At 39.5% G+C, this 13,649-nt stretch overlaps 1 protein-coding gene across 4 annotated transcripts in view; it reads left to right on the top strand.

Moving 5' to 3' along the window:
* Positions 1-13,649, top strand: part of RSF1 (remodeling and spacing factor 1) — a 122,915-nt gene that overhangs the window by 76,855 nt on the left and 32,411 nt on the right. For all 4 annotated transcript variants that reach the window (XM_073335516.2, XM_073335507.2, XM_073335497.2 and 1 more), the window contains exons 10-12: positions 3,328-3,382; positions 5,424-5,533; positions 12,305-12,372. In XM_073335516.2, coding sequence (XP_073191617.2) covers positions 3,328-3,382; positions 5,424-5,533; positions 12,305-12,372 — 233 coding nt within the window. The remainder of the gene's footprint in view (positions 1-3,327; positions 3,383-5,423; positions 5,534-12,304; positions 12,373-13,649) is intronic.

Raw genomic sequence — 13,649 nt, 5'->3', positions numbered from 1 at the left:
CTCATGCTCAAATAAATTGGTTAGTCTCTAAGGTGCCACAAGTACTCCTTTTCTTTTTGCAAATACAGACTAACACGGCTGTTACTCTGAAACCTATAAGAACAAACATTCCACGTCCTGATCCTCCAGCCAAAATAGTCTAGCTTCCTCTTCTACATTTGATTTTTGCTGCTTTTTGAAGCATCTGATCTCTATTGGTAGGAAAGGCAGTACAGTAAACTTGATGGCATAATTTTCTGATCTGGCAGGAGTCCACTGCCACTCTATTGTGTGTTACAGGGTAATCATGGTGAAGAGGGTAGGAATCATGACACAGTGGTGTTGAAGAAAGTCCCAGGGGCCTGGTTTTTATCACAGTACAGGTACAATTCTTAGCTAAAATGGGAGAATAAAGGTTATTTGGGGCACAAGAATAGACCAGTATTAAGACACTATTTGCTATACGAGAGCTCAACTTTGTAAACCTATGTTAACTCTTCATGTTTTTTAGTCTTTTCCTTTGGTGGAAAAAGAACCCCCTGAAGGAATTAAAACTCTCACTAAGAGTACAATGGTCTGATCCTTTGTGTCACTGCAGTGACATTGCTGAGTCTCCTAGTTTTGATTATTTCCCATGCAGCCCAGGGTTTAATTTGGCAACATTCAACGTTCTCATTGAAATTGGTTTAGCTATTCAGCAACACTTCCATACACCTAGCCATAACCTGCCATTTTGAGGGACTTATTTTTAATGAAAACCATTGACCCCGTGGTGGCAATAACAGTTGTGACAAAAATGTAGACTTGGGTCAGAATCTTTCTCCTTCTACTCCAGGCATACTGAATTTCAGGTTTTTCATTTATACACCTACTAATGTTTATAACCATGTTCTGCCACCAGATGGAAGCAGAGGACACTGAAGATTTTGCTGATGCTATTTTGCATTTAAGTCAGGGGTTCTCAAACCTTGTCAGAGGTTGTACCATATCTTTTGACAGTGTCTCCTGGGACTAGTTTCCAGTTCCTGGTCACCTCTTCACCCATGCCCTGTCTCATGGATCGCCTCCTCTCATTCGTAATATCATATCATATCCCTGTGGCAACTGCTGCAGTTAGTTACACAGAAAAATAATTAAAAACTGATACAGACTAACATGGCTACCCCTCTGAAAAATAATGGTACGAGATAATGTGTATGTAGATTCTTTTAATGCAGTTTAACAGTTAGAGATAAGGAAAGTCAGTGCATCTCCATGGCAGGCAATTTGAGAACTGCTAGTTTAAATGTTGAGCCTTCATTTGTTCCTCCTTGGTGAAGAAGGTAAACGCTATTTCATCTGCCTGTGTAATATAAGACCTTTGCTACAACATTGCAGGCTCCATCCTTAATGCTATTTTTTATCTCCTAATTTCCTACATAATCTGTTGGGTTCCTGACTGTCAGAATTAGGAGCAGAACTTGAGACACTCTCTAGTAAAACCTGGTTGAATTTTACTGTTCATTCCCTTGTTGTACTTGATTTTTGCTTCATAGGAAATAAGTGGAAGAGGCAATGAATCTCCGTACAGAAGAAAATGTGATGATTATTAAAGCTTTTACATCTGTGTTCTCCCCTTTAGCAGCAGCAGCTTCTCTTGCATCAACAGATTATTTTCATGCATTTCCCTTACTTTAAATCTGCTAGACAAATGAAGCAATTTTCTCTCCCTCCACCCAGGTCTCCTAGCACTCAGAGAGAGAGAGAGTTTCTTTTTGATTTATAAGGTTAGGGAACTGGCACTAGGATAGAAAAGTAAGTACTTTCAAATAAAGCCAAAAATGTCAGTGCAGGTGTTACCCTACAGTAATATAAAACCATGACCACATGCAGCCTCGTTACTACAGCTATAGGAGAACTATCCAGAATCTACTTTACTGTTTTGTCAGCTTTATTTTAAAACCAGTATTTGCTGCTTTTACTTAAGAAAAAGGTTGGACGTACTCGTTCTGCGATCTGTTAATTGGAAGGGTACTGAGAGAAGGAAGTCTTGTGGAGATACCCCGTCACCAGAATGTTCGAAAATCTTGGTCTGCTATTAGACAAATGCAAACATTAGGAAACATATTTTTGAAGATAGATGCTTGCAGCTGTGTACATATATCAGTCTGTTCCTAACTAACACATGCAAATATAAAGTTAATAAGCATATCAGGTATTTGTGCATGTGTGTGAATAGTTAGGTCCATAGACAATGCATGCAAATGTGATTTATACATGCAGTTGCTTACTGCTAACTTTAAAAACTGGTTCTGATTGACAAAACAGCCGTCCAGGATCTGTTTCAGCTCATAAAAATACATAAGTCTAGCACTTTGGCCTTAATTCTTACTTTCTGTTTTAACAGTACTGTAGAACCTCAGTTATGAACACCTCAGGAATAGAGGTTGTTCGTAACACTAATGTTTGTAACTCTGAACAAAACGTTATTGTTCTTTCAAAAGTTTACAACTGAACATTGACTTAATACAGCTTTGAACCTTTACTATGCAGAAGAAAAATGCTGCTTTTAACCATCTTAATTTAAATGAAACAAGCACAGAAACCGTTTTCTTACCTTGTCAAATCTTTTTTTCTTTTTTTAGTAGTTTATGTTTAACACAGTACTCTACTGTATTTGCCTTTTTTTTTTTTTTTTTGGTTCTCTGCTGCTGCCTGATTGAGTGCTTCTAGTTACAAATGTGGTGTGTGGTTGACCAATCAGTTCGTAACTTTGAGGTTCTATTCTACCAATGCTTCATGGAATATTGTAGTGTGGAGATGAAGGAGGACTATTAGTTTACATCTAGGCCATCCCTTGCCAGCATATAATTGCTCTCTACAGTATATTTCTTAGCACATTATATTGTCCAGTCTAGATTTAAATTCCTCAAAAGATGTGGCTTCCCTTGGGAGACGCTTCCACAGCCTAACAGCTCTATTTTTCTAGATATTCAACCGTTTCTTTATTTTCTAAATTTTCCTTAATTTTGGTCTATTACTACTAGTTACCCTCCCTCGTACCACAGTAACCCATTCCTCTCCTTCCTCAGTGTCTGTTCCCTTCAGAAACTTGTAGTTGTCTGAACTGTTTGTAGTGTCACCAGTTTCACATGTAAAGGAAATTGTGATCCTTCAAGACAAATAATACTTACTAACTTTAATCAAGGTCTGGAAACTTGTGTTTTGCAGTGAGACAACTCATAGGGCTGCTTCTGCGTGACTGCATGAACAGCTCTGAATGATACTGATTAGATCATTGTTTTAAATCTGTACCATTTTACAAACAGGCTTCTTGTGAACTATTTTTAATTTTCTTTCTCTCCCAAGGAAAGAGCGATTGGTGTATGTGGGTATCAGTATTGAGAACATCATCCCACCACAAGTAAGTTGATTCAGCTGTGTTGTGGTGGTCTTTCATTTCCTAAATGTGCTTACTGCAATAAGTGACTTACTTCAGTCTTCTTTTTTTAACAAAGATACTAACATAAGATTTGCATAATTTTTAAAAGGAAATTGTCAACGTTGTTTAGGTTCAAAATTTTACCAAATAAAACTACTGTGGTGTTTAAGCACATGCTTAAGTTCTTTGCTGGATCAGGGCCTAAGTACAGTTTACTGCCCTATATTGTAATTTGCTGTTTTGTGTATTGATAATGAAAATAATTTGAGTCCTTTTAGTATATCTAGCTTGGTGAAAAAATCATTTCTGGAACTGCTCAAAAGAGTGGCTTCGCAAAGATGTTGTCTACTCTGCATCATTACTCAACAGTCCCTATGTGGTCACAGGGAACGGAACACCGAAGTGTTAGGAGTGGCAAATGCTCTTTCAAGGCAATACATTAATTAACAGGTAGATGAGAATTAATTCAGTGGCTCACATTTTAGCTGGTGAGAGTGTAAGAATTAGGCAAGGATATTAATTGCTGTTGCTTTATTTTGGGATCAAGAAAATCTGTTCAAATTTTAAGAGCTTAAAGCTTTATTAATAGTGCTAAGTAAAATACTTCACAGGCAATTAAGACATTGTTTACCTTTTTCAATTCTGATTATCACTTTCCTGATAATTGATAGGGGAAGTCAGTTGTGCACCCCCAAAGAAATTTTCTTGTCCTCTTTTAAAACTACACTGTTAAATAAATGAGCAGGTCTTCATTTTTGGTGCCAATGTAATTTGACATATTGGGACTTCCTGAAAGAAACCAGTTGCTGTCCGGAGTTCACTTTCTCTGCAAAAAGACTACAATAACAGTGTTTTGATTTTGGTTTTTATATTCACAAAAGTCAGAAAATTCCAAGTTATGGTGCCCACAGCATCCATAACTTCTCTCTTACTAAAGGCAGGATCTTCTGATACTGGATATTGTATTAACTGTTTGTCTTAATACAAGTGTACACTGTGAGTTACAGCTGCTGAAGGAATCATAATTCTTTCCATTGCCTTGCAAGATTTCAGCCAGAATGTTGTGGCAAAAGTTTATTGACCTTCCCTCGCCCCCCCCCCCCACCCGCCAACTCCCCAAATGGGAGAAAAATGGTGTGCTCCTTCAGAGCTTGTGCTTTTTCCCTCATAAACTCATTTCAAAGTGATTTTTTCTTATGCCTTCCTAACAGATGATTTAATCCAGGCCCAGTAAATGAGCTTTTACATTTAAACTTGTTCAAACCATAAATGTCAGGTAGACTTATCCACTGTAACTCATTGTGCTAAAACAAATTTTCTCCCTCCACACTTGGATAACAGAGAAATGGCTCAATGGGATTTCACCAAACTTAAAAAAACAAAACACCACAAGCCTCTTTCTCCCCAAAAAACAAACCATCACTACACCTCTTGATAAGAACAAAACATTCAGCCCAAAGGTCAATTTTTATTGAAAACTAAGGCTCTGGAAATAATGGCATAGAATTTAAAGCCCTGTCCAGAGTGGGACTGAAACTGTACCACAAAAAGGTATGCAAAGAGTGGGGACATAATATTGATCTTTTTCTCCAGAACTGTCAGATGTCTAGAGGAGGTGATCAATATAATGGTACACACAGGAAAAAATCCCAGTTTACAATGGCTGCAAACACTTGTTGGCAACTATCTTGTTCAATGTAGCATAGTGTCACCTCAACTAGAATCATAATGTCACTACTGTAACTGTAATCTACATCCTCAATCCAGGTACTTACAGGATTATGTTGCTAGTAAATCTTGCCTTTGTTATCTGTAGTACCACAAAGACAACTGGGTACCTGTGAACTAGGTACCTGTATATAAGTCAGCCACTTGGGAACTTGAAATGTTTTGCACACACCACTTATCTGTTTGACATGAAAATAGACAATTCCAGCTCAGTCTTCGTGAATCTTAAGAGGGGAGACAAAGCTATCTGATATCTGCTCCAGCATAATTAACACTTGTTGTCATACTTCAACAGGAGCCAGAAATACTGGAAAGTCAGGAAGAAAAGAAGAAAGACTCCAAAAAGTCAAAATCAAAACGGCTTGAAAGGAGGTCTACTAGAACACGGAAATGCATAAGTTACAGGTAGGCAGCTTGTTCTCCAACTGGAGAATAATAATAATAATAATATATTGCCATTTCCTCTGTCCATCCACTCACCTGCTTCTTAGAGGGTACTTTTATGGTTAGCCAACTGATCAAATTATAGTGTCTTCAGTCTTGCTTTTGAATACTATACATGATTACCAAGCATAGAGCAAAGGTGCCACTTTGGATGACCGACATATAAGAGCAGATACAGTGTTTAGCGCACTGATATGGGAAATAAAACCATCTTAGAAAATACTTTATTCTTATTGCACTATATGCAAAATACTAATACTGGCCAATACATCTGTTCTCCCCTCTAATGGAGGACTGACTAATACAAATGTCTGAAAGCTTTGCGTTCCTATTCCTTTTTTCCCATTGCCCCTTTCCTCTGAAAACATCTGAAGGAGTGTACAAATAAAAACCTTATCACAAGAGACAAAGTGAGAAAAATGAACTTTACTTCTGCAGAATAGCTGGAAACAGAATAGTCATGTCACCTGTGTTTCTAGACAGTTATTGCTAGCAGGTTCATAAGATTCCTCTCCCCCCCCCCCCCCCCCCGCCCCAAGTATGTTCTAGAACTGTGCTGTAGATTACTTCCTGAAGTAGTTTGTCGTACAGCATAGCTAGTACTGCTTTTAAGTGATCAATGGCCACGTTGGTCCGCAAGAAAACTGTTTAAAACCGTGCTGGCAACAACCATGTTTAAGCCAATAACTAATTTGGCTCTCCTCTCAGTGAATGATAGGGCATTAGTATAACATGATGAATTTGCCAGTGTGATGTTCACTGAGCACTCAGGAATTTTATCTTAATTAACTGTTGATATTTTTCAGTACCACCTACTCCTGGGGGAATTCTGTGCCACTGCGCATGCACAGAAGTTGTCCCCCGCAGATTTCTTTGCTTCCTCGCAGAAAAGTGACTTTCTCATAGGGAAGCCACAAGAGCAATCATGTGACCCTCCCCAGCAGCATGTTTTGGGTAACCAGGGCAGCTGGCAGAGAGGTAAATCACTGTGTGGCAGCAGGTGGGACTGGGGAAGACCTGGCTGGTGGCTCTTACCCTGCACCGGGCTCAGCTGCTAGTCCCGGCAGAGCTGGGGAGGACGAGACTGACTTTTCCCCTGCCTGGCATCCAGGGCCGTGTCAGACCCACCCCCAGATTTCTCTGCTGGCTGTAGGAAGCTCTGCGAACTCCCACACGCTTCCTGCACCCATCGCTCCTCATCTGCAGGGGGAGGGATCCCTGTACAGGAAGCTGCTCCCCCCTCCACCCAACCCCCATACATCCAGACCCCCTCTTGCTCCAGACTCTCCTGCAAAGCCTCACCCTCCCCCCATACCCAGACACCCCCCCCCCCCGACGAGCCCTACTCCCCTGCACCGGGACCACCTCAACGAACCACCCTCATCCAGATCCCCACCCTATCGAGCCCCAACCAGCTGCACCTGGATCCCCATCCCACTCTCCCAACATTGGCACCCCGCCACTGAGACCCCCACACTCAGACCCCCGTTCAGAGCTCTATCCCCCCACACCAGACCCCTCTATCCCTCCCGCTGAGCCCCAACCACCTTCACTTGGACCCCCTGCAGAGTCCCATTACCATTGCACCCAGAGCCCTCCAACAAGCCCCTGTGCATCCAGACTTAACCCCCTCCCCCCGCACCGGATCCCCCCACTGAGCCGTTTGCATCCAGATTGCCCCACACAGAACCCTCTAAACCTACACCTGGATCCCCCCACATTAAGCCCCTCCACACTTGGATCCTGCCTTGATGAGCCTGCCTGCCCACACCTGATGCACCTGGCATGGAGGGGCAGGGCCCTGGGTTGTTTCTGGGGCAGGCCGGTCCTTGTGCTGTCGGGATTGGGTGCAGCCTCACCGCTGAGTCTGTGTCCCGGGGCAGGGAACTGTACAGTGATCTCCCACTTTTGTGCAGCCAGTGGCATGTGCTCCCCAATGCCATGCTGGAGCCTCCACATTTATTTGACAAATAAAATCTGCAGAATTTAAAAATATTGTGTGCAGAATTTTTAATTTTTTTATAACAGAATGCCTCAGGAGTAACCTCCCTTAGTTAACAACACATGCCACACTGAGGAAAATATTACTGCTGGTATATAAAATTCAATATCGCTTGTAAGAGACATGATGCTAAGGGCAGGTTTTTATAGATTTGCTATCATGCTCCTGACAGTTGAGGCAGTCACTGAGCCAATGGAAAATGTTTTTGCCTCTAGGATATTTTGACAGTACTGCGATGGGTTTATAAAGTCCTGCAGGGCTTGCGATTTTTAAATGGAAATAATTTGTTTCATACAGCATTACATTTGATACTCAGTCTTACTATCTAAAATGACAGAAGTGTCTCTTGCACAGTACATCATAGATGTCTTTGAGTTTGTGAATGTGTGTGTGTGTATTGTCTGTACATGACTTCAAATTCACACATATACAATGGAAGTCTAGTATGTGTTAATGGGAACTGTGTAGGCCCTCCTTCAGTGAGGGAAAATAAATCCTAAAGTCTTATTTTGCTCATAAATGAATCTATAAAATATATGTTAGTTCTGTTCAGATACCTGCTTTCTGTGTCTTTGGAGTCATCGGCATCACTTACTGATGAACAGGTTAAAAAAAATCAAACCTACTGAACTACTAAAACTGCAGAAGAGCAAGCTGTCCTGTGTTGTGCCTCATATATGGAAAGACAATTGTCAGCTAACACTTGATTCCAAAATAGTTATTAGTAGTGATATGTGGAATGGAAGGAATAGCTTAATTGTTCCAAAGACAAAATGAAGTGAAAAGATTTTTGTTAGAAGAAAAAAATCTTGTTTGGAAGTACCTTAGAATAAACCTCACAAAGGTGGTATTTCAGAGTTGCTTATTTTACCATAAATGCACTTTAAAGGTGACATGCAAATGTGAGGATTTGCTTCTTTATGATGTACAAAGAAGGCCAGAAATCTTTTGTTATGAAGAAAATCTGCTGGTTTTCACCCAAAGAAATATTAGGAATAGTTTCCCTGTTTTGCATATAAGGTACAGAATGAGGATCTCTCTCGCTCATTCAGTTAAGGGCTGAACCTTTATTAAAATAGGTTTTCTCCAGCTGGTAAGCATTTAAATTAAAAAATATGAGGGGGGGAGGAAGTAGAATTTTATCTGTCTGTCAAACTGCTGAAGTCCCACAGGCTCTGTGTGGCAGGTGCCACTCATTAACTGGATATATGAAAGGTAGGAACACCCTTCTGTGAACACAGGAGGTCCTGGAAGCAAAACTTAGAGACAGTCAATCTCAGAGAGACAGCTTAGGTTGAGGTTTATAACCTATTTCCCCTTGTTTTCCTAACCCTGCACCCCTCTTCAGACGTTCTTGTTAAACCCTGGATTTATGCTGGAAATGGCCCACCTCGATTATCATACACATTGTAAGGAGAGTGGTCACTTTAGATAAGCTATTACCAGCAGGAGAGTGGGGTGGGGGGAGAGAAAACCTTTTGTAGTGATAAACACCCATTTTTTCATGATTTGTGTGTATAAAAACAAACATCTTCTGTATTTTCCACAGAATGCATCTGATGAAGTGAGCTGTAGCTCACAAAAGCTTATGCTCAAATAAATTGGTTAGTCTCTAAGGTGCCACAAGTACTCCTTTTCTTTTTGCGAATACAGACTAACACGGCTGTTACTCTGAAACCTGAATAAAATGTACTTCTCCAGACAATTAATCCAATTTCATTTCCATGCATCAGATGTCATAGGCCTACTAGCTTTTTGCCCATCCATAGAGTCTTCCAGGGAAACCAAGGTAGACGAGACCTGAGTTTCCAACTGAAGAAACTAAACTAAACATATCTTTTTAAACAAAAACCTGTCGTCTTTTGTACATCAAACCAAAGAGGGAACAGACCCTGTTTTCTTCTATTTGCAGATTGCCTTTAAATTGCTTTCTCATGTACAAAGTCATATTCAAAATTGTAAAGGCTGCTATAGCAAACATACAAAATATGAAAAAAGAATACTTTTGCTTTTGTCCTTCCAGTTTACTTTACAGCATATTTCAACCTGTAAATAATAGTGACCATAATATAATTAAATTTAACATCCTTGTGGGGGTGGGAAAATACCAAGAATTCCACCACAGTAGCATTTAATTTCAGAAATAGGAGCTACACAAAATAAGGAAGCTAGGTAAACGGAAATTAAAAGGTACAGTCACAAAAGTGAAATGCCTGCAAGTTGTATGAAAACTTTTAAAATCACCATAATAGAGGCTCAAATTAAATGTGTACCCCAAATTAAAAAACATAGTAAGAGGACCAAAAAAGTGCTACCATGGTTAAGGTGGTTAAGGAAAAGTAGGTAAAGGCAAAAAGGCACCCTTTAAAAATTGGATGTTAAATCCTACTGAGGAAAATAGAAAGGAGCATAAACTCTGGCAAGTCAAGTGTGAAAATATAATTAGGCAGGCCAAAAAAGAATTTGAAGAGGAACTAGCCAAAGACTCAAAAAGTGACAACAAAATTTTTTTTAAAGTACATCAGAAGCAGGAAGCCTGCCAAACAATCAGTGTGCCATTGGACAATTGAGGTGCTAAAGATGCACTCAAGGACGATAAGGCCGTTGTGGAGAAGCTAAATGAATTCTTTGTACCAATCTTCACTGCAGAAGATATGAGGGAGATTCCTACATCTGAGCCATTCTTTTTCGGTGACAGATCTGAGCAACTGTCCCAGAGTGAGGTATCGGTAGAGTACGTTGTGGAACAAATTGATAAATTAAATAGTAAATAAGTCACCAAGACCAGATATTATTCACTCGAGTTCTGAAGGAACTCACATACGAAATTATAGAACCACTAAGTGTGGAATGTAACCTATCACTTACATCATTTTCTGTACCAGATGACTGGAGGATAGTTAATGTGACACCAATTTTTTAAAAAGGCTGCAGTGGTGATCCTGGCAATAACAGGCTGGTAAGTCTAACTTCAGTACCAGGCAAATTTGTTGAAACTATAGTAAAGAACAAAATTATCAGACACATAGATGGACACGATTTGTTGGGGAAGAGTCAACATGGTTTTTGTAAAGTGAAATCATGCCTTACCAATCTGTTAGAATTCTTTGAGGGGGTCAACAAACGTGGACAGGATGATCCAGTGGATATAGTATACTTGGATTTTCAAAAAGCCTTTGACAGGGTCCCTCACCAAAGGGTCTTAAGCAAAGTAAGCAGTCATGGGATAAGATTTCATGGATCAGTAACTGGTTAAAAGACAGGAAACAAAGGGTAGGAGTAAATGGTCAGTTTTCAGAATGGAGAGATAAATAGTGGTGTTCCACAAGGATCTGTATTGGGACCAGTGCTATTCAAAATATTCATAAATGATCTGGAAAAAGGGATAAACAAGGATGTGGCAAAATTTGCAGATGATACAAAACTACTCAAGATAGTTGCATCCGAAACTGACTGTGAAGAGTTACAAGTGGATCTCACAAAACCGGATGACTGGGCAACCAAATGGCAGATGAAATTCCATGTTGAAAAATGCAAAGTAATGCAGATTAGAAAACATAATCCCATCTATACGTACAAAATGATGGGATCTAAATTAGCTGTTACCACTCCAGACAGAGATCTCGGAGTCATTGTGGATAGTTCTCTGAAAACATCCTCTGAATGTGCTGCAGCAGCAGTCCAAAAAAAAAATAAATAAAAAAATAACAATGTTAGGACCCATGAGGAAAGGGGTAGATAATAAGAGAGAAAATATCATCACGCCACTCTATAAATCCATGGTACGCCCACACCTTGAATCCTGCATGTAGTTCTAGTTGCCCCATGTCAAAAAAGATATACTGGAATTGGAGAAGTTACAGAGAAGGGCAACAAAAATCATTAGGGGTGTGGAACATCTTCTGTGTGAAGAGATTAAAAAGACTGGGACTGTTCAGGTTAGTAAAGAGACGACTAAGGGGGATATGATAGAGGTCTATAAAATCATGACTGGGGTGGAGAAAGTGAATAGGCAAGTGTTGTTTATCCCTTCACATAACACAAAAAGGAGGGGTCACCCAATGAAATTAACAGGCAGTGGGCTTAAACCAAAAAAAGGAAGTACTTCACACATCACACAGTCAACCTGTGGTTCTAGTTGTAGGGGATGTTGTGAAGGCCAAAACTATATAAACTCATGAAGGATAGAAACATCAATGACTATTAGCCAAGGTAGGGATGCAATCCCATGCTCTGCTTATCTCTAGTCCCTGACTGCATAAGCTGGGGGTGGACAAAGATGCATATGCCATCGGGGTAGGAGCGGGGTGTTTGGCATAATCAATAAGCAACTATTTCTTGTGAAAATTTTTGCTGAAATACTTTTAAAACAAAATATTCACATTGTGTTTTTTTTAATTCAGTAGCATACCCTGTAAGAAAGAGGTGTTTTTGTGAATTTATCTAAATTATTAGTAAGTCAGCCCAGGTAGTAATATATATCCGTCCTGCTAGATTGTGCTAGAAGCTGGACATGCTCTACATATTTTTAAAAAAACCCATTGAGCATCTGTCTAGTACGCTATGAATACGTATGATGATTTTCTGATTATTTTACCACTTTCCCTCACTTTTGGAATGTCTGAAGCACTCTGAATTCTTACAGCTATTTTAGATTTTGAGACGTGACTTCAAAATATATCTGAATTGTGCTCTGTTTCAAAGTAGTAAATAAAAGATACTATTTTTAGATTTGATGAATTTGATGAGGCAATTGATGAAGCAATAGAAGATGATATCAAGGAGGCCGATGGAGGAGGTATGTTTCTGTTACTTACTATTTGTATAGTTAAAATGGGTGACATGTTGGGCTGGTATGACGCACGTTCTATTACAATGCCAGAGGGAATGCATGTAGTCCTGACCTTTGATACCTCATCTGAATCTCTGCATAACTTGACATTTTTACTACTGGACTTTCAAATGCAAATACTGTAGCGATTTCCCTGGTTGTGGGGCAATGGGTATCATGTGTTGGAGAGTCCATGTAGAGAAAAATCATGTAGCTTTTGTTAATAATTTAAGTTTTTACTTTTTTAAATATCTAAACATAAAACTCGGCATCAAGAACCAAACATTTTATAATAACTCCCTAACTTTGGATGGCCAGATTAGGAAGCCACTGGGTGCTGCTGGTGTTCAATACCTCTGGAAATTGGGCTAATATGTGTTTTCACATTGAGGCACCCAAAGCTAGTGAACATCTTGAAAATGTTGGCCCTAATCTTGGTCAGTACTTCCGTACTGCACAGATGTGTTGTGAAACTTTATTCATTAATGCTTGTAAATCTCTTTGAGATCCTCAGATGGAAGGAGCTAATAGCTTAAAAAAAAATAAAATAGAACGAAGTTAGAAAATTATAACTTAATCTTATTATTCTAATTTGTCTTTCTTTTTCTTTTGTAAAAAGGAACAGGAGTACTTGTGGCACCTTAGAGACTAACATTTATTAGAGCATAAGTTTTAATTTGTTAGTCTGTAAGGTGCCACAAGTACTCCTGTTCTTTTTGCAGATACAGACTAACACAGCTGTTACTCTGAAACCTTTTTCTTTTGTGACATGGTGAAGATCTGAGGGAGATTTTTCCAAATATGCCCAAGGGATTTAGGAGCTTGGTGCCTATTGCCTGTCAGTGGGATTTGTGCTTCAACATCTCTTGCATGTTTAAAATGTTCAGATAATCCCCTCCTCCTGTTCTTTTTGAATCCCCAGAACTATGCCTGTTTTTTCAAAAGCCCTATGGATGTGCACAGGCAGTCTGAAAATCAAGCCTGATTATTTTTCTATTTATTTAGATTTAAAGTAATAAATGTACTTATTCAAGGCTCTAAGGACCCTAACATAATTAATAATTCAATTAATACAAGTAAATTAAGTCTCTGTCCCCCAAGATAAAAACAACTAAACAAAATATTTTTAACACTAAAAGTGGTATCTATCTCCTGGAGCACTTCCATCCAGACATGGTGTTACTTATCATGGGGAACACCCTGAGCCTTCAGGACCAGACGTGGTTAGGACAGCAGAGGGAGTT

The sequence above is a fragment of the Lepidochelys kempii genome, chromosome 1 (assembly GCF_965140285.1).
Source record: "Lepidochelys kempii isolate rLepKem1 chromosome 1, rLepKem1.hap1, whole genome shotgun sequence".
Taxonomy (NCBI): Eukaryota; Metazoa; Chordata; order Testudines; family Cheloniidae; genus Lepidochelys; species Lepidochelys kempii.
This window is presented reverse-complemented; position numbering and strand designations above follow the sequence as displayed.